The 18,781-nt window shown below is 43.6% G+C and overlaps 1 protein-coding gene across 1 annotated transcript in view; it reads left to right on the forward strand.

Annotated features, from left to right (window-relative positions):
* Nucleotides 1–18,781, forward strand: part of TOGARAM2 (TOG array regulator of axonemal microtubules 2) — a 45,390-nt gene that overhangs the window by 9,089 nt on the left and 17,520 nt on the right. Inside the window, exons 6-12 of the mRNA XM_077811916.1 lie at nt 4,323–4,369; nt 6,971–7,149; nt 8,282–8,453; nt 11,151–11,324; nt 13,261–13,402; nt 15,290–15,395; nt 18,080–18,411. Of these exons, the coding sequence (XP_077668042.1) occupies nt 4,323–4,369; nt 6,971–7,149; nt 8,282–8,453; nt 11,151–11,324; nt 13,261–13,402; nt 15,290–15,395; nt 18,080–18,411 (1,152 nt within the window). The remainder of the gene's footprint in view (nt 1–4,322; nt 4,370–6,970; nt 7,150–8,281; nt 8,454–11,150; nt 11,325–13,260; nt 13,403–15,289; nt 15,396–18,079; nt 18,412–18,781) is intronic.

An 18,781-nucleotide genomic window follows, 5' to 3' on the forward strand; every position in this document is an offset into this window, starting at 1 on the left:
AACAAAGTAAAAGAAGCAGTGAGAGGCAAAAAGGCATCCTTTAAAAAGTGGAAGATAAATCCTAATGAGGAAAATAGAAAAGAGCATAAACTCTGGCATATTAAGTGTAAAAATATAATTAGAAAGACCAAAAAAGAATTTGAAGAACAGCTAGCCAAAGACTCCAAAAGTAATAGCAAACATTTTTTTAAATACATCAGAAGCAGAGAGCCTGCTAAACAACCAGCGGGGCCACTGGATGATCAGGATGCTAAAGGAGCACTGAAAGATAAGGCCACTGCGGAGAAACTAAATGAATTCTTTGCATCGGTCTTCACTGTTGAGGATGTGAGGGAGATTTTCAAACCTGAGCCATTCTTTTTGGGTGACAGATCTGAGGAACTGTCCCAAATTGAGGTGTCATTAGAGGACATTTTGGAAGAAATTGATAAACTAAACAGTAATAAGTCTCCAGGACCTGATGGTATTCTCCCAAGAGTTCTGAAGGAACTCAGATGTGAAATTGCAGGACTACTAACTGTCATCTGTAACCTATCATTTAAATCAGCTTCTGTACCAAATGACTGGAGGATAGCTAATGTGACACCAATTTTTAAAAAGGGCTCCAGAGGTGACCCTGGCAACTACAGGCCAGTAAGCCTCACTTCAGTACCGGGCAAATTGGTTGAAACTATAGTAAAGAACAAAAGTGTCAGATGCATTGATGAACATAATTTGTTGGGAAATAGTCAACATGGTTTTTGTAAAGGGAAATCATGCCTCACCAATCTACTAGAATTCTTTGAGGGGTCAACAAGCATGCAGACAAGGAGATCCAGTGGATATAGTGTATTTAGATTTTCAGAAAGCCTTTGACAAGGTCCCTCACCAAAGGCTCTTAAGCAAAATAAGAAGTCATGGGATAAGAGGGAAGACTCTCTTAGACTGGTAACTGGTTAAAAGATAGGAAACAAAGGGTAGGAATAAATGGTCAGTTTTCAGAATGGAGAGAGGTGGTGTCCCCCAGGGATCTGTACTGGGCCCAGTCCTATTTAACATATTCATAAATGATCTGGAAAAAGGGGTAAACAGTGAGGTGGCAAAATTTGCAGACAATACAAAACTACTCAGGATAGTTAAGTCCCAGGCAGACTGTGAAGAGCTACAAAAGAATCTCACAAAACTGGGTGACTGGGCAACAAAATGGCAGACGAAATTTAATGTTGATAAATGCAAAGTAATGCACATTGGAAAACATAATCCTAACTATACATATACAGTGATGGGGTCTAAATTAGCTGTTACCACTCAAGAAAGAGATCTTGGAGTCATTGTGGATAGTTCTCTGAAATCATCCACTCAATGTACAGCGGCAGTCAAAAAAGTGAACAGAATGTTGGGAATCATCAAGAAAGGGATAGATAATAAGACAGAAAATATCATATTGCCTCTATATAAATCCATGGTATGCCCACACCTTGAATACTGCGTGCAGATGTGGTTGCCCCATCTCAAAAACGATATATTGGAATTGGAAAAGGTTCAGAAAAGGGCAACAAAAATGATTAGGGGTATAGAACAGCTTCCATATGAGGAGCGATTAATAAAACTGGGACTTCTCAGCTTGGAAAAGAGGCAACTAAGGAGGGATATGATAGACGTCTATAAAATCATGAGTGATATAGAGAAATTAAAGAAGGAAGTGTTATTTACTCCTTCTCATAATACAAGAACAAGGGGCCACCAAATGAAATTAATAGGTAGCAGGTTTAAAACACAAGAAAGTATTTTTTCATGCAATGCACTGTCAACCTCTGGAACTCCTTGCCAGAGGGTGGTGTGAAGGCCAATACTATAATGGGGTTCAAAAGGGAGCTAGATAGATTCCTGGAGGATAGGTCCAACAATGGCTATTAGCCAGGATGGGCAGGAATGGTGTTCCTAGCCTCTGTTTGCCAGAAGCTGGGATTGGGTGACAGGGCACAGATCACTTGATGATAACGTGTCTGTTCATTCCCTTTGGGACACCTGCCACTGGCCACTGTCAGAGGACAGGATACTGGGCTTGATGGACCTTTGGTCTGACCCAGTATGGCCGTTCTTATGACCTTCTCATAAACAAACTAGGGAAATGAAACCTAGATGGAGCTACTATAAGGTGGGTGCATAACTGATTGGAAAACGGTTCCCAGAGAGTAGATATCAGTGGCTCACAGTCATACTGGAAAGGCATAATGAGTGGGGTCCTGCAGGGATCAGTTCTGTTCAATAGCTTCATCAATAATTTAGATAATGACATAGAGAGTACGCTTATAAATTTTGCAGGCGGTACCAAGCTGGGAGGGGTTGCAAGTGCTTTGGAGGATAGGATTATACTTCAAAATGATCTGAACAACCTGGAGAAAAGGTCTCAACTAAATAGGATGAAATTCAATAAGGACAAATGCAAAGTATTCCACTTAAGAGAAACAATCCGCTGCACACATAGAAAATGGGAAATGACTGCCAAAAAGGGAGTACTGTGGAAAGGGATCTGAGGGTCATAGTGGACCACAAGCTAAATATGAGTCAACAATGTAACACTGTTGCAAAAAAAGCGAGCATCATTCTTGGTTGTATTAGCAGGAGTGTTGTAAACAAGACGCAAGAAGTAATTCTTCTACTCTACTCCATGCTGATTAGGCCTCAACTGGAGTATCGTGTCCAGTTCTGGGTGCCACATTTCAGGGAAGATGTGGACAAATTGGAGAAAGTCCAGAGAAGAGCAACAAAAATGATTAAAGGTCTATAAAACATGACCTATGAGGGATGATTGAAAAAATTGGGTTTGTTTAGTCTGGAAAAAAGAAGACATGATAAAAGTTTTCAAGTACATAAAAAATTCTTACAAGGAGGGAGAAAAAATGTTGTTCTTAACCTCTGAGGATAGAAGCAATGGGCTTAAATTGCAGCAAGGGAGATTTAGGTTGGACATTAGGAAAAACTTTTTAACTGTCAGGGTGGTTAAGCATTGGAATAAATTGCCTAGGGAGGTTGTGGAATCTCTGTCATTGGAGATTTTCAAGAGCAGGTTAAACAAACACCTGTCAAGGATGGTCTAGATCAATGGTTCCCAACCTTTCTGTGGGAATAGCATATTCCTATTCCCAGAAGAATGTGGTGGGTGCCTGACACCCCACCGCCGAGAAGCGGCAGCGACAAGACACCCTGCCGCCAAAATGCTGTAGAGAAACGGCAACGCTTCTCAGCAGCATGTCGGTGGCGACATTTCAGCGGCGTGGTGTCCTGCGGGCGCACACAACTGCCTCGGCAGGCGCCATTGTGCCTGCAGGCACTGCGTTGGGGACCCCTGGTTTAGATAATACTTAGCCCTACCATGAATGCAGGTGACTGGACTAGATGACCTCTCGAAGTCCCTTCCAATCCTGTGATTCTATGATTCTATTAAGGCACTATGGGATGATTATAAAATTAATATACATTATAAGTATTATCCCCATTTATTAGTTTAACTTCTGTGCTTGTGAAAAACTAGCTGTCAGCCTTATGTTTGATATAATAATAAATAGTGTTAAGCTACAATTGCAATTTATATACTTCACTAAGATATTGTATATACATGTCTAGTTGCATCAGAATATACTTATTAGGTTCTTACTCACAAATTTATTTGAAGATTATTTATTTATTTATTTATTTATTTAAGAGCAGACGGGCCTAATTGTTTCCTGAGGGGAAGTTACATCAGTGGAACTGAGAATCAGGTGGATTCTCTGTCACTGGCAATTTTTAAATCAAGATTGGTTGTTTTTTAAAAAGATATGCCCTGGTTCAAACAGGAATTAATTCAAGGAAGTTCTATGACCTGTGTTATACAGGAGGTCAAACTAGATGATCACAATGGTCCTTGTTTATAATCTATGAATCCATGAATCTGTGAATCACAATCTGATCTAAAACTGGAACAGACAAAGCTTGATTCTTTTCTCTCTCACACTAGTATCAATGTGGCTGCTCTAATTTGAGCTGTAGGACCAGCCTAACATCTAGTGGAACCAAGACCATGGACTATAAAGATGTCTGAAAGTCACTAATGTGCCCCTCCCTCCTGAGCTGCATTGGGGGACACACTGCTTTCAGTCGGAGCAGGATTTGCCCTTCATGTGGCTTTACTTACTGATGGACCTAATGACCATTGTAAAGCAGTTGCCAGCAGACTGAGACCTGTGGGTTACATTTCCTGCTCTGTGATGGTGATTCTGACAAGGAACCCCTCCTCCATTAAAGTGCTCTCTCTTCCTCTATATTTCCTCATAAATTCTTTTCTCCTCAATTGTTTTAAGGTCAAGGCTAGACAGCAATGCTGAGGAGAAGATCCTTAAATCTCTGGGTATGTACAGGGCATGTATTTATTTTGTCATAAAATGAACACAGTGAGTTCTCCCCCTCACCCCCCCATAGGTGAAATTATATAAATGTCTTACTGGAAAACATTCCACAATCCTTTATTATTAGAGGGAGATACTTTAGAAAACTAACCCAGAGTCCAGACACTCAGGAGGAAGCAGTGAGGTGTCCTTGCCAAATGTGAATGGATCCAATAGATGACATCACTTGTTTGATGGCACGCATTGAAAAGTTCACCCCCAACATTTCATAAATAAAATAGAAAGCATTTCCTGAGCTCCTTCATCTCATACACTTTACTAGATGTGAACTTGCCTCTCTATATGACCATTAGCAGTGCTTAATTTGTGCCTTAATGCTAAGCCCCAGCACCTTTGGCAGTTCATAACCCAGGCACCTCTGGGCTTGCTGCATCAGTTATGAAAGTAAAATATTGCTTGAGCCCTGGCACCTAATTGCGTGAGCGCTGTTACCTCTTTAATTACAAATTAAGCACTGGCTGTTAGTGCCACTGAAGGTTACAGACACATGAACCATTTCATACAAAATAAGAAATGCCCTCTAAACCTCCACTCTAAACTTGAACTGAACCCAGACTGAACCTTTTGTGAGATCTATACTAGTCTGAGCCACTTTGTTTATTTTTGCACTGGTAATTCCAAAACCCCATGACAGAGGTTGTTCTTGCAATCTTTCCAGCCCAGTTTTACTAGACCAAGAGGTTCAGATATGGATTCACACTGTGGAGTGATCATCTGAACTGAACTTTTCAACCTCCTAAAGTATAGTTCTAAAAATTTCATCTGTAAAAGAGGCATTTATTGTTTATTTTATCAAAGGCGTTTATTAAGTCACCTCTCAGTTACTTCAGATCAAATGAGATCAGTTGACTCTTAAAAATGTTTTGTTCACTTAACTACCAGCCCTGCAAACTCAACCTTGGTCGAGAGTCCTGCTGAGTTCGTTCTTTCTCATGCATCATCACTGAGAATATTCTGCGAGTTAAATTAGGGCCTCAGTTACGAGTGTGCAACCCCAGTATTTTTAGGTTGAGGCCTGAGTGACACCTTTGCTACCCCATTGCCTTCAGTGGATTTACACAGATATAACTACTGGCACTTAGTAAATAATTCTGTTGATAATGTTTGAAAAATAATAGAATCCAGCTTACCTCTCCCAGAGCTGTGTGGACTCTCCAGTGGTGCCAGGAGTAAAACATAGTAAACGCTTAATTTGGTTACTGACATACAGCTATGACTATAAATGTAACCAGGGAGCAGATTTGCTGAGATACGAAGGTGATGTTTTTACATAACTGTTTTTCAGAGAAGAACTGCCCTTTAAAGTTAATCCATCTGTTTAGTTGATAAGACTTTGGCCTGACCAGTTAGTGAAAAAAAGTCCTGATTTTAAAAGATATCTTTTTTTTTTTTAGTTTAGTTTATGGTATGATTTGATGACTTGTGAAGCAGTGCATGGAATTATTAGTTCTATGAGCCTTAGCAGCTCTGTAGGAGAGTAATTCAACATCAGGTGCCCTGTGCTATACATATCAAAGGAAACTTTGCAAAAAGAAAAGGAGTACTTGTGGCACCTTAGAGACTAACCAATTTATTAGAGCATAAGCTTTCGTGAGCTACAGCTCACTTCATCGGATGCGTACTGTGGAAAGTGTAGAAGATCTTTTTATACACACAAAGCATGAAAAAATACCTTCCCCCACCCCACTCTCCTGCTGGTTATAGCTTATCTAAAGTGATCACTCTCCTTTGTGCTGGAAATGGCCCAACGTGATTATCATACACATTGTAAGGAGAGTGATCACTTTAGATAAGCTATTACCAGCAGGAGAGTGGGGTGGGTGGAGGTATTTTTTCATGCTTTGTGTGTATAAAAAGATCTTCTACATTTTCCACAGTATGCATCCAATGAAGTGAGCTGTAGCTCACGAAAGCTTATGCTCAAATAAATTGGTTAGTCTCTAAGGTGCCACAAGTACTCCTTTTCTTTTTGCGAATACAGACTAACACGGCTGTTACTCTGAAAAGGAAACTTTCACACCCAGTCCCCTACAGTGTGTATCTGGACAGAGGTACTAATTTCAGGGGTTGAGCTGCTAGTTTTGATAATGAATCCACTTGCGGGAAATTCATTGCAGTAACCATTGTTTTATTGTTCATATTTCAACAATCCAAAACTTTTCTCTGAAAGCTTTTAATTTGCCAGTAGAGAGGAGGAATAATTGATTTTACCTAATACATGGGTGTCAGAAGGTGGAAGGGTCACATGAACACAAACTCTGTAAACTCGGGGAAGGAGGATGATTTACTCATGTCTGAATAGCTGGGAAGATATAGGAAAATGTTTCCTTTTTCACAGGGAAAATCTTAATTTTCATCCTTCTTTAGCAGTCACAGCTTCTCACCAATGGCTGTAGATTGAGCCTTTTCCCTCACTCAATAGATCTGTATTTCAAGAAATGTCATTTCTACAGCAGATGCAAAAAGCCAGAGTCCCATCAACCTGTTGGCACTGGTGTGCTGCTTGCTGCACTAATATATGGTATGTGTCTTTGGCTTATCAGAATTCAGAACTCTGGAACCCATTTTGCCTGCTCCCAAAAATGGCTTGACCAGTAGCATGAAGCCTGCTGAATATTTACTGCCATTAACAACCCTCTCCCTCAGCCAGGCCAAGGAGACAGGACCCCTATCGAGCCCTCACCTTTTAAAGGGTGATGATTGGAAGGAGAGCAATGGAAGGGTATGTATGTGTTAAGGTCATTGGAGCAGGGATGGCCTTTTTTGTTTGGTGATTGTACAGTACCTCCTACAATGGGGTCCTAGGTGCTACTGTGATACAAATAATAACTAACAATAAAAATAATGAACTTCCTCTGTCAGGGACCCTCTTCCCAATTTGATTAGGTTAAAGAGTCAGGCATTCACAGTGTATTTTCTCTGAACAAAGGAGAAGCAGAAATTATTGTCTGGGAAATAGTGATAAGGTTAAGTAGGATGAGTTCTCTGTTTCTTACGTGAATTCAGAGGTGGTGCAAGTTACCCACTGTTGAGTGTGAATTACATGTTGAGAAGGTGGAGGCAATTTCAACAATCCAAAATAATATTGGATTGTAATATCGGAAGGAACCGAGAGGGTGTGTAGGATACTGGCCTGTCTACCCAGTCCAGGAAGGAGTGGCTCCCCGGAGTCTGGGTCAGGTCATTTTCTCAGGGCTTCAGCTTTATTTCCTCCAAATAACATAAATTCAGCATCTCAGTTGTCCCTTCCCTTCTAATGCAGGGGCCTATCCATTCTCCGCAGGTTCCCACTCTACCAGCCACCTTGTCTGAGAGTCACCGTGCTCCCGGGCCTGCAACAGGAACCAACCTGCTTCCTACAGCTCTCTCCTCTCTACTCATGGGCTTCCTGCCAGAATCTCCCTGCTCCTTGCAGCTCTCCACCCTAACGCAGCTACTTGCTGGCTTTTATAATCACCTAATCTCTAGCTTATCAGTCTGAACTGAGAGGTAGCTGACTTCACCTGTTCCAGGTGATGCTAGGCCCAACAGCCCTTTGAGGGCCAGTGAGGATGTAAATTAAAACAGAGGAGCTTGCTTTTCCTGACATCTTCCTGTTAGCTGCTTGTCTTCCTGTGACCCCTAACCATCCCACCCACTTGCTTTCCATCCACTCGCAGTAACTTAAAAACATGAAAATTACACCACCTATGAATCTGGCCACGTACCTTTTCTGTTTAATTATATGTGGGGAGGGCAATTGCTTCTGAAACTATTGGGGTGTATATTGAAGTGTATCAGTGTTTGTGATGTACCACAGTGTTTCCTGCTTTCTGTATCATTTGTGTACCTTGGTGTGTTTGTGTTGTGTCCAGATCCATGTCACAATATCGAAGTCAGCTCAGGAGAAAATGCGCCAGAAGCAAAAGAAAGAGATGGAGCTTTTGCACAGCGAGAGGGAGAAGGAAAAAGAGAGAGAGAAGGAAAGGTCCCTGCAGCTCCATGAGCAACTGCAGAACATTGACCCAGGTGTTATTGCTCAGGAACGTAAGTGGCTGCTAATGGCTATAGACCTGGTTCTCCACTGCCTCACACCTTGTTTGGGCATTGACACCTGTGCAAAGTGAGTGAAAAATTCTGCTCACTCCAACTGGTAGCATGTTAAACCTACTGTTCACAGGTGTAAATGAATAGTGTGTGAGGCACTGGTGTGTCTGATCCTATGAATTAGGGTCACTATATTCCATGCTTATAACCTGAGCTGCAGGGCAAGAAGATCCCTTTAGAGCAGGGGTAGGCAAACTTTTTGGCTGGAGGGCCACATCTGGGTATGGAAATTGTATGGCGGGCCATGAATGCTCATGAAATTGGCGGTTGGGGTGCTGGAGGGGGTGAGGGCTCCAGCTGGGGGTACGGGCTCTGGGGTGGGGCCAGAAATGAGGAGTTCAGGGTGCAAGAGGGTGCTCTGGGCTTGGACCGAGGGGTTCGGAGGGTGGGAGTGGGTTCAGGGCTGGGGGTTGGGGCGTGGGAGGGGGTCAGGGGTGCAGGCTCCAGATGGCTTTTACCTCACGCAGCTCCAGGAAGCAGCAGGATGTGCCCCCTCCAGCACCTATGCGGAGCACAGCCAGGCAACTCTGCACACTGCCCCGTTCACAGGCGCCGCCCCTGCAGCTCCTATTGGCTGCAGTTCTGGGCCAATGGGAGCGGTGGGGGCAGCGCTTGGGGCGGGGGCAATGTGCGGAGCCCCCTGGCTTCCCCTACGCGTAGGAGCCAGAGGGGGGACATGCCACTGCTTCCGGGAGCCATGCAGAGCCACGGCATGCTTGGAGCAGGACAAGCCCTGGACCCCGCTCCCCAGCGGGAGCTCATGGGCCAGATTAAAATGTCTGAAGGGCCAGATGTGGCCCCTGAGCCATAGTTTGCCCACCCCTGCTTTAGAGAAATAACCATAATTTCCACAGGGATTTTCTATAGAGAAATCCCACACAATTACCCCTCCCTCTAGACATCATTGCAAATTTCCCTATTGCTGAGGAGGCTGGATGAAACTCCGGTCAGATCCTGTCAGGACTGCTGGCTCAGTCAGCTGGAGACATCACTCTAAAGATATGGGAGACTGTCTCTCTACCAAGGTGTGGCTGACTATTTTCCTGACAAAGTGCTCCCAGTCTTGCTGCCTGAGCCAGCTTAGACACGATGATCTCAGGTACTTACATACCTCATCATTGTAGTATTTGAGCGCTTCACAGTCTTTAACAGTCTGAATAAAGACTGGGAGTGGATGGGTCATTACACAAACTAAAAACTAATTTCCCCATGCTAATTTCCCCCTACTATTACTCATACCCTGTCAACTGTTTGAAATGGGCCACTCTGATTACCACTACAAAAGTTGATAATAGCCCACTTCAATTGAATTTTTTTGTTAGAATTGGTAAGGCAACCCCCATCTTTTCATGTACTATCTCTGTATCTCTCTCTCCTGTATTTTCCACTTCATGCATCTGATGAAGTGGGTTTTAGCCCATGAAAGCTTATGCCCAAAAAATTTGTTAGTCTCTAAGATGTCACAAGTACTCCTTGTTGTTTTTATTTTCACAGCACTCCTATAAGGAGTTATTAGCCCCATTTGATATATGGGAGAGACTGAGGCACAGAAAAACTAAGTGACTTGCCTATGGTCATATAAGAAGCCTGTAGCAGGGCCAGGCATTGAATCCTGATCTCCCAAGACCCAGACTAGTGTCCTAACTACTGGACTTTCTTCCTTTCTAACAATAATGACAATGATACTACAAAGCACTTCTGTAGTGCCTTTCATCCAAGACTTCAGATCATTTTACAAAGGAAGGGGGAATATTATTATTATTCTTTTGCAGATGGATAAACTGATGCATGAGGTGACTTGCCCAAAGCCACACAGTGAGTCAGTGGCAGAGTCAGGAACAGAATGTGGAGTTCCTGTCTCCACAGCCCCAAGGTCTATCCAATGCTGCCTTACAGATCAAACCTATGCCTATCATTGTAGCACAGCCTGCCATAATGAAGACAAACTAATTGTGTCCAAAAATGCTTTTAATCATGTTATGATCCGGAGGAGTTTTAATAGAATTGTTTCTAATTAAAATACGAAGAAAGATCCTGCTCACGCAGTAACACAAATCACCCCCTACACGCACTCCTGAGAAGCTTATGTTTTAGAGAAGCACTGAAGCTGTTACAAAAGTAGTTCACGTTTTTAAAAAAATGTACTAGAGCATGGCTTACTGACTCTGATTTAATTGTATCTGATAGGCTCTGATTGTGCTGCGGCACAAACTCTAAAGAGTGCAGCAGCAGAGAAAGTTGCAAGTCAGCACTGAGCACAAGGGCATTATAAAGGTTATGTTTACTTTTTATTATTACTATTTGGTGGAGTGAATTTAATGCTGGTGAGAAGTGCTAGAGTGACAGCCCCAGCGGCATAAATCCTCTATTCATCCCCAAAACAAGTGGAGGAGAAGAAATGGAAAGCCTTAACTTCCCTCAGCTCTGGTAGAAGGTACTGCTGTATTTTAGTCATTGTTCCTAGTAATGCAGTTTTCAATCATGTTGTTTCTGTGTGGGGGGACAATTAAGAACAGCGCTGTAGTACTTTTAAATAAGGGACACCCCTTCACCAATGCGCCTTCCCCCATTACCAATCCCTGGAGCCATCCAATGCATCACTCTAGAAAAATGCTGACACCCCAAGTGCTCTTTCAGTCCCCACAGGTTTTGGCCCACTTAACACCAATGGGATCATCTCCATTACACCCAATGTGAGCAACCCATGCAGAGCCAGCGTTGGCATGGCCTTAAAGAAACGGGTCAACAGGCCATCTCTGCCTAGCATCCCCATCATCAATCATGACAGCAGCTTCATGCGGCACTCATCAGGTGAGACATGCTGTGTCAGTGAGGTCACAAAGCTGTCATCACAATCTCAGGTGTTCCCCTGGGAGTGAGGACTGGATACAGTTTAAAGCACAAATGGACTGAATTCTGCTCTGTTTCACTGGTATAAATCCATAGTAACCGCAGTAAAGTCACTCCAGACTGAGTGAAACTGAAGTGGGCATTACTTATGTAGCCAGTGGGAGTTTTGCATGAAAACAAATTTAATAGGGGCCTCAGGATATGGCACCTTACCCATTTTGAATTTCTAAAGTGTAACATTGTTTTTGGTTGTAAGATGACATCATAAAAGGGAGATGAATGTATAAATCCAGAAAAGCTGTTGTTCACTTCCTCCGAAATCACTGAGCTCAACTGCAGCCAGTCAGGATGAACTCATTTGCATATGTGATCTGATTGGTTGCTCATAGGTAGCTGCTCAGAGGTCAATGACAATCACACTGCATGACTTTTCAACCAATCATTATCCAATCACTCTCAGCGGTGGCAATACTGCCTAATACCATTGCAGCCAGAGGTGGTTGGAGACACCCAGCTTTGGCGTCATGCCTCACGCACCACAAACTGCACAGTATTATTATGTCCTATAGCTTAAATATAACAGGTGATGTATGTGGGATGCTGCAGGGTGATACTGAAATTGTTTTTTCTCCCGGCAATTAATGGATAACAGACAGTGCGGGTACATAGTGACTCTGTTCTTTCTTTGTTTGATAGGAAGCTTTTATTTTATTTAGCCTACAACCATAGGACCTTGTGATTCTATTAAATCTTGCAAGCTAAGAAGGGATAGGCTGGGTTGGTACTTGGAAGGGAATCTTTTATAGAACACCTTTCTATGTAGGAGGGGATTTTTTAAAATGGTTGGCATTAAAGTTAATGGGGTTTTTACCATTGACCAGTGGGAGCAGAGTTAGGCACAGAGTGCTTTTGAAATTCTCAACTTTAGTTTTTGTACCGTATATATCCTACAAACCCTAAGGACTACATATAAACTATGAGATCCTATATTTCATATATAGATATCCCCTTCAGAATCTACATTCCACCTAACCTCGACACAACATTTGCACTTTTAGAAGTCAAAAGTTTTCTCATATACAATTTAGAAGAGAAAATTTTGGCCTAAAGATCTTTAGGCGTGAAATTTTTTTACTTCTAGCACTTCGGATGACAAATGGGCTTTGTGACAAAATACATTTATCATGTAAAATTTAAGATGACTAGTATATTCATCATCAACCACATTTGCTAACACTGAATCTTTTTACCTACAGTTCACATTTGGAAGGTTTTCTTTGAAACCATAAGGGTTAGAAATTGTTTCCTATTAAAAGAAAGCTTAGATTCTGCACAGTCTATGAACAAATATATTTGATAAGACAAATGTATTCTACCCCACAATCCCTGATGTACAGTCAATGGTATGTTAAAATATACATATATGTGAATTATCAGACTTCCATAACAAGCTGGTGTCCAGTGATAAGTTGTTGAAAAATCATTAGGATAGTATTATTAATTTATTTGTATTACTATAGCACCCAAGAGCTCTAGTGATGGACCAGAATCCCACTGTGCTAGGGGCTAAACAAAATACTGTGAAAAACCATGGGCCAGGTCCTCCATTGAAATCAATGAAGCTATGCTGATTTATACCAGTTTAGGATGTGGCTCATATTTTTTGGTCTCCTTGTCATTAAAACAGTTATGATCCTAAGCTTCTGAAACTCATTAAAAATGAGACTGCCCATTTTAATGGTAGAAAAATTCAGACCAATAGCAATTTCAGCTAAGAAGTTAGAAGAGGCAGAAGACAAAATAAGCCCCACAATGGAACCTTGGTTGCGACCTTAACTATGGACTTGTGACCAGCGCCTGCCATATTGATATCTGTGTGTTTGATTTTTCTATACAGCTAACTCCTTGCCAGCAAACACTCTGGATCCTCCAGAGGGGGAGGAGGAGTCTGAAAGTGGGGAAGCCTTGGAGATGAGACCCTTCTCTCACCCAGAGCAAGGGCTGGTTGATGCTCTCAAGTGGCTCAATAGCAATGACTGGTAGGGAAACACTCCACCGTCAACTCCCTCCTTCCCCTCAACATAAAGGTGTGAGTGGTTGCCTCCTCCAGAGCTATGCTCAGTTTCTCTTTCAGGATCAGGAGCTTGGAGGGAACCAAGTAAAGCCAATCTTCACAATGCAATTGCTTTCCAGTAGATATAAGCAAGGGAAAGTTCTCCAGCCTGGTTCTCCTGCCCAGGCTGTAATGCTGCTATGGCTAACAGCAGGTTAACTTCATTCATTAACCTTCTCCTTTGGCCCTTTGTGTAGCCACAAATAGTAATTACAAAGAAGAGATTAAAATTATAGGATAATCAGAAGATACCCCTGCCAGAAGCCTGTGTTCCCTATGTATCATATCCCTGCATTGACTCTCAGCCAAAGGAGATGGAGGCCACTTCTGCTGTCATAAAGGCAGAAGTAGGGTTGGCCCTACAATTTGCAGGGCCTCAAGCTGCTGGGAGAGGTGGGATTGAGTCATCATGAGTTGCCTTCCACTCTGGTCTCATTGCTGGAAGCATAGGGAAGAGAACTGGGACTCTTCCCCTTAGCCTTGCTACTGGTAGGAGGGTGGGAGGGTGTTCATTTCAAAAACTGCATCCTCCCCTAGCTCCGCAAGTTATAGATCTGTGAGTAGGGCCCAAGCAATCAGTTGCATTGCTTGTGATTAAGGTAAACTCTAGGATTGCAATGCATACTGAGAAGGGAATTGCTCTGCCTATAGTCTCTCTAGGGCAAGATTTTTGGGGAGAGGAGCATGGGGTGAGAGGAGTCATTTATTAGGAAGCCAGGATCATCAGAATAAGAACTTTCCTCACTGACTAACAGGGGCACAAACAATGATATTTAACTGATGATCACACTATACTGGAATTAGCCATAGAGAAGGAAGAGGGGAGGGATAGCTCAGTGGTTTGAGCATTGGCCTGCTAAACCCAGGGTTGTGAGTTCAATCCTTGAGGGGGCCATTTAGGGAGCTGAAGCAAACATTGGGGACTGCTTTGAGCAGGGGGTTGGACTAGATGACCTCCTGAGGTCCCTTCCAACTTTGATATTCTAAGAGAACATTCATGGATTCAGAAGCTATAGAACCAGATTCTGATCTCAGCTACGCCAGTGTAAATCCAGAGTGAATCCATTCAGTTCAGCGGAATTACTCCAGATTAACAATGGTGTAACTGAGGTCAAAATCTGGCACCCTGCATATGCTTGTATAAACACAGTTATTTGATTTTATTTTAAACCCCTTTACTTTAAACTTTCTCTTTCTCATCTGCTTCTCTTTCCTTCTCACCTCTAATCCTCCACTACTTTCTTCTTCTTTTCTTTAACAATTCCCCCCTATCCACACACACAAAAAATGAAGGCTTTCTCTATTAAGTTAAATCCATGTACCCCATTTCTGCTGCGGCTGTCAGAGGAGGCTGTGCTTCTTGTCATTCACCAATAGGTGGCACTGTTAATTCAGTGAGCTGAGTCCTGAAACAAACTGGCAACATTAATAGGGGTTATAGAAGAAAAATGCAAGTTATGTCTCCTGAGTCTAAAGGGAGATGGAAAATCCATAGTCTGCCATGAAAATCTCTAGTTTTCTCCAGGATTGAGTCTATCATGTGGAACTAGTAAATCAGTCATACACCTTCCTCTGGCTTAGGTCACTGGGGAATTGCACACACAGGCTTCTGAAAGCATTTTTTTATTAGTAGTTTAAAAAATTAATAGGGAGTTTCTCAAAAATCCAGCACCTTTGCTTTTAGTGTCCTACTTGTGTGGGTTCAAGGGTCTATCCCCAGGTTGCAGGTGTGTGAAAGTGTGTTTAGCACAGTGCTATGCGAGACCAATGATTTGTCTCTTCTGTGTCTGTCTGTTTTGTAATTGCTTCTCAGGTCACTGAAGGAGAAAGGACTTTTCAGCATCAAATGCCTGGCTATCTGCCATTCAGAAGTCCTCTTTTGTCGACTTCATGATGTTTCCTTGGCAGTTACCAGAGAGGTAAGAAATTTGTTTTAAATGTATGTCCACACAGTGTATAGAATAAATGTGTGTGTGTTTTATCTTTATTTATAAATTTGCAGGAAACTGGACTAGATGTCCTCTTGAGCTCCCTTCCAGTTCTATGATTTGCTCTGTGTCTCTCTCTAGCTATTTTTATATCTACGTCTTTAGATCTCTGTCAGATATCTACATCTATATATACAACATCTATCTATCTCTATCTATGCCTACAACAGAATGCAGTGTCTCTCTCTCTCTCTCTGTCGCCTCTTTGAGTTAGGTATTACCATTATGTATTGTACAAATGGGGAAACTGAGGCATGGAAAAGCTGATTTGCCAAAACCAGGCTGCATCATTGTCAGTCAGGATTATTAAACTCTGGCATTTTGGCTCCCAGGTTTATGCTCAATCCACTAGACCATGTTTCTCTCTCTCCCTCTCTCTCTCTCTCTATTTCTCAGGGGTCCCTGCTGACCTTTTCTCCCTCTTCCTTCCAGTGCCTGTTTTTAGTGCCTTGCTCCGTAGAAATGTTTCCCCTCCTGCTTAAGACACAAATATCTCCTTGCATATCTAGAGCTCTGGAGCATGTGTGTTGGACTCCATGAGCCAGCCAGCCTTGGGATTCCAGGGCAGTCATCCATGACTGCTCTGAACATCTTTACTTTTTATTTGATCAGTTAATTGAGAGATTTTATTGTGCTAGACTCTTCAATGAGTTAACAGCAGCTGCAAGTTCCAATTCAGCACTTGTTTGTGGCCTGCACAGCTGATTGTCCTATTACTAGGTATGGTTTGCCAAGCACACTAAACCTTCTTCCATCTGCAACAAACAATGAGAGTTGGTTCACTTCTGTAAACTCCAATCTCCATCTTCTGTCTGCAATATAAAGATCTAGCATGCTTGAATAATAGGGGGTTAGAGGGCTACAGAGCTTATAGGTCACTGTGTTCAGATCCGCAGGATTCAACCCCCCCCCCCCCTTGAAATTCAGGGATGTGGGAGGCAGATGTTCAGACTGTACTTTGCAGCTCAGGCTCTTCTCTGATTCTTACCTCACTGTTATCTTTAGGAAGAGGTACCTTTCTCTCTTCCTTGCAGAAGCTCATATGCAGAGATATGGGTTCATCTTTCATTTCACTCCTGTCCCAGATTTTGCTTTCACAGTTCAGAAATTGCATTTTCTGGGGCTTGCATTGAACCCTTTATAGCAGGTGTGCCCAAACTAATGGACCCTCCGAGCTGCATACAACAATCTTCAGAAGTTTGAAAGCTGAGGCATGCTACTGGGTCTTGGAGCTTCAGCCCTGCAGGAGGCGCCTGCCCAGGCTTGGGGTTTCAGCCCTGCTCCTGGTAAAGCCCCGGGCCCTGGCACGCATGCCCCGCGGGGCAGAAGCCCCAGCAGATGCCTTCCATAGGGCTGAAGTCTGAGATCCCCCCTTCCTGCTGGGCAGAAGCCAGAGGTGTGTGAGGGGGACACACAGGGGTCATGTTCCCCCCCCAAAATTTTTGGCAGGGTTTGCTGGCCTCATTTGGTCACATGGTGCCACCAGGGCCCCTCCATGCACGGCGGCTGCTGCAGCTGGAAAGCTGGGATCTGTGCCTTGGCTGGAGGCAGTAACAAACAGCTGGGACCTGCAGGGAGAACTGCTGCTTTTGCTGCTGCCTCTCCCTAAGGAGCTAAAGCCAGAGGCCCTGCCCTGCAACTCCCAACTGTTTGCCGCTGCCTCACTGTGCAGAGCTAACACCTGGGAGCTCAAGGGATGAGGCTGTTGAAGGAAAGAAGGGGTGTGTGCCTTGGGGCTGTAACTCAAGCTGTTGGGGGGGGGGGGGGGGACAAACCTTTACATTGTGTCAACCCACTCTCAGCTGGCACCAGTTGTCTTTGGCAGAAGCTTTGAGCTCCCCCTCCCCCGGCTCCCCGCCCAAGTCTAGTAGGTGGAGAATGAGGGGGGAGGGGCCTCTGAGAGCCGCACTTTAACTATAAAAGAGTCCCATGCAGCTCACAAGTCACAGTTTGGCCACCCCTGCTTTATAGAAATAACATAGGCTATTAAGATGGCTAGAACCATTGGACCATCCCCTGCCTTTGGGCAGCACCAATCTATCTTTCAAAAACAATGTTGTGAACTCTCAGCAGCTGATCCATTCCAGTCTATGGGATAAGGCTTTGTCATTGGGGCCCAATGCATAATAATGCTGAGCACCTGGATGCCCACTGACTTCAGAGGGAATTAAGGGTGCTCAGCATCTTGCGAGATCAGAACTTTATGAAGCTCATTTCTCCAAAGTGCTTTACCAATCCTAATGAATCCTCAAAACACGCCTGAGGGAAAAAGGGGTGGAGAGAGGGAGGGATTATTTTCTCCATTATGCAGATTGAGAAACCAAAGCAGAGACGTTAAGGGCTCAATACTGCCTTCTGTTGTGCTGAATGTTCCTTACTCCACAAGCAGTTTAATTGAATCAGGCCTTAAGTGATTTGCTCAAACCCACAGAAGGAGCTGGTGTCAGAGCCAGGGGTAGTTCTTTGCTTCCAGTCATATGCTTAGACCAATAGACTACATTTCACCTTTGATGTGGTATAAAAATCTGGTTTCCCCTTGGCCCCCTAGATACATGCAGGTGGATCTTCTTTCTAAGCTGACTCCTGTGTCCTACTCATAACTCTTCCTCCTCCAGGTTAGCAACCTCCGCTCAAAGGTGTCTCGCTTTGCTATTAGCACCCTTGGCGAACTCTTCAGGACCATGAAGAAGCACATGGACCAGGAGGTTGAGGAGATTGCCCGGGTCCTGCTCCACAAGACAGGGGATTCCAGCGAGTTCATTCAGAAAGCAGCTGATCGATCCCTGGGCATCATGGTGCGGAGTGTGACTCCCATGCGAGCAATGGCTGCCCTCATGGCCGGTGGAGTAAAGTATGTGACTCTTCCCTTGTCTGAGCTCTGCAATCTGACTACTTGCTTTGTGGGGAACGAGAATGGTGAAGAAGAAGGAATTCCTTCTGCTCTGTGGTATTTCACTGCCGCTACCCATTTACATCTCCAATTATCAAGTCACCACATTGTGTGATGACCTACCTTCTAGCACAGTCCATCAACATTGCCCAGATGCTGTGGTGATGGGGATGTGATAGATCAGTGCAGAGCCCTGTGATGTGCTCCCTCCACTTTCCAGGTGGTGGGACCACAGCAGTTCTGGTGTGTGGCCAAAACCAAGTCTCCTGCTTAATGACCATAGAGCACTAATCATGGGGCCACTGGGACAAACCACACATCATCAGGGCATTATTAACAAGAGAAGCAGGGACCAGACACATGTATGGCTAGAGCGTACCCACAGGAGAAACTGCATGGTTTGGCAGGGACCTGCCACACAGGGTCA

This window comes from Eretmochelys imbricata, chromosome 3 (genome assembly GCF_965152235.1).
Source record: "Eretmochelys imbricata isolate rEreImb1 chromosome 3, rEreImb1.hap1, whole genome shotgun sequence".
NCBI classification, from domain to species: Eukaryota; Metazoa; Chordata; order Testudines; family Cheloniidae; genus Eretmochelys; species Eretmochelys imbricata.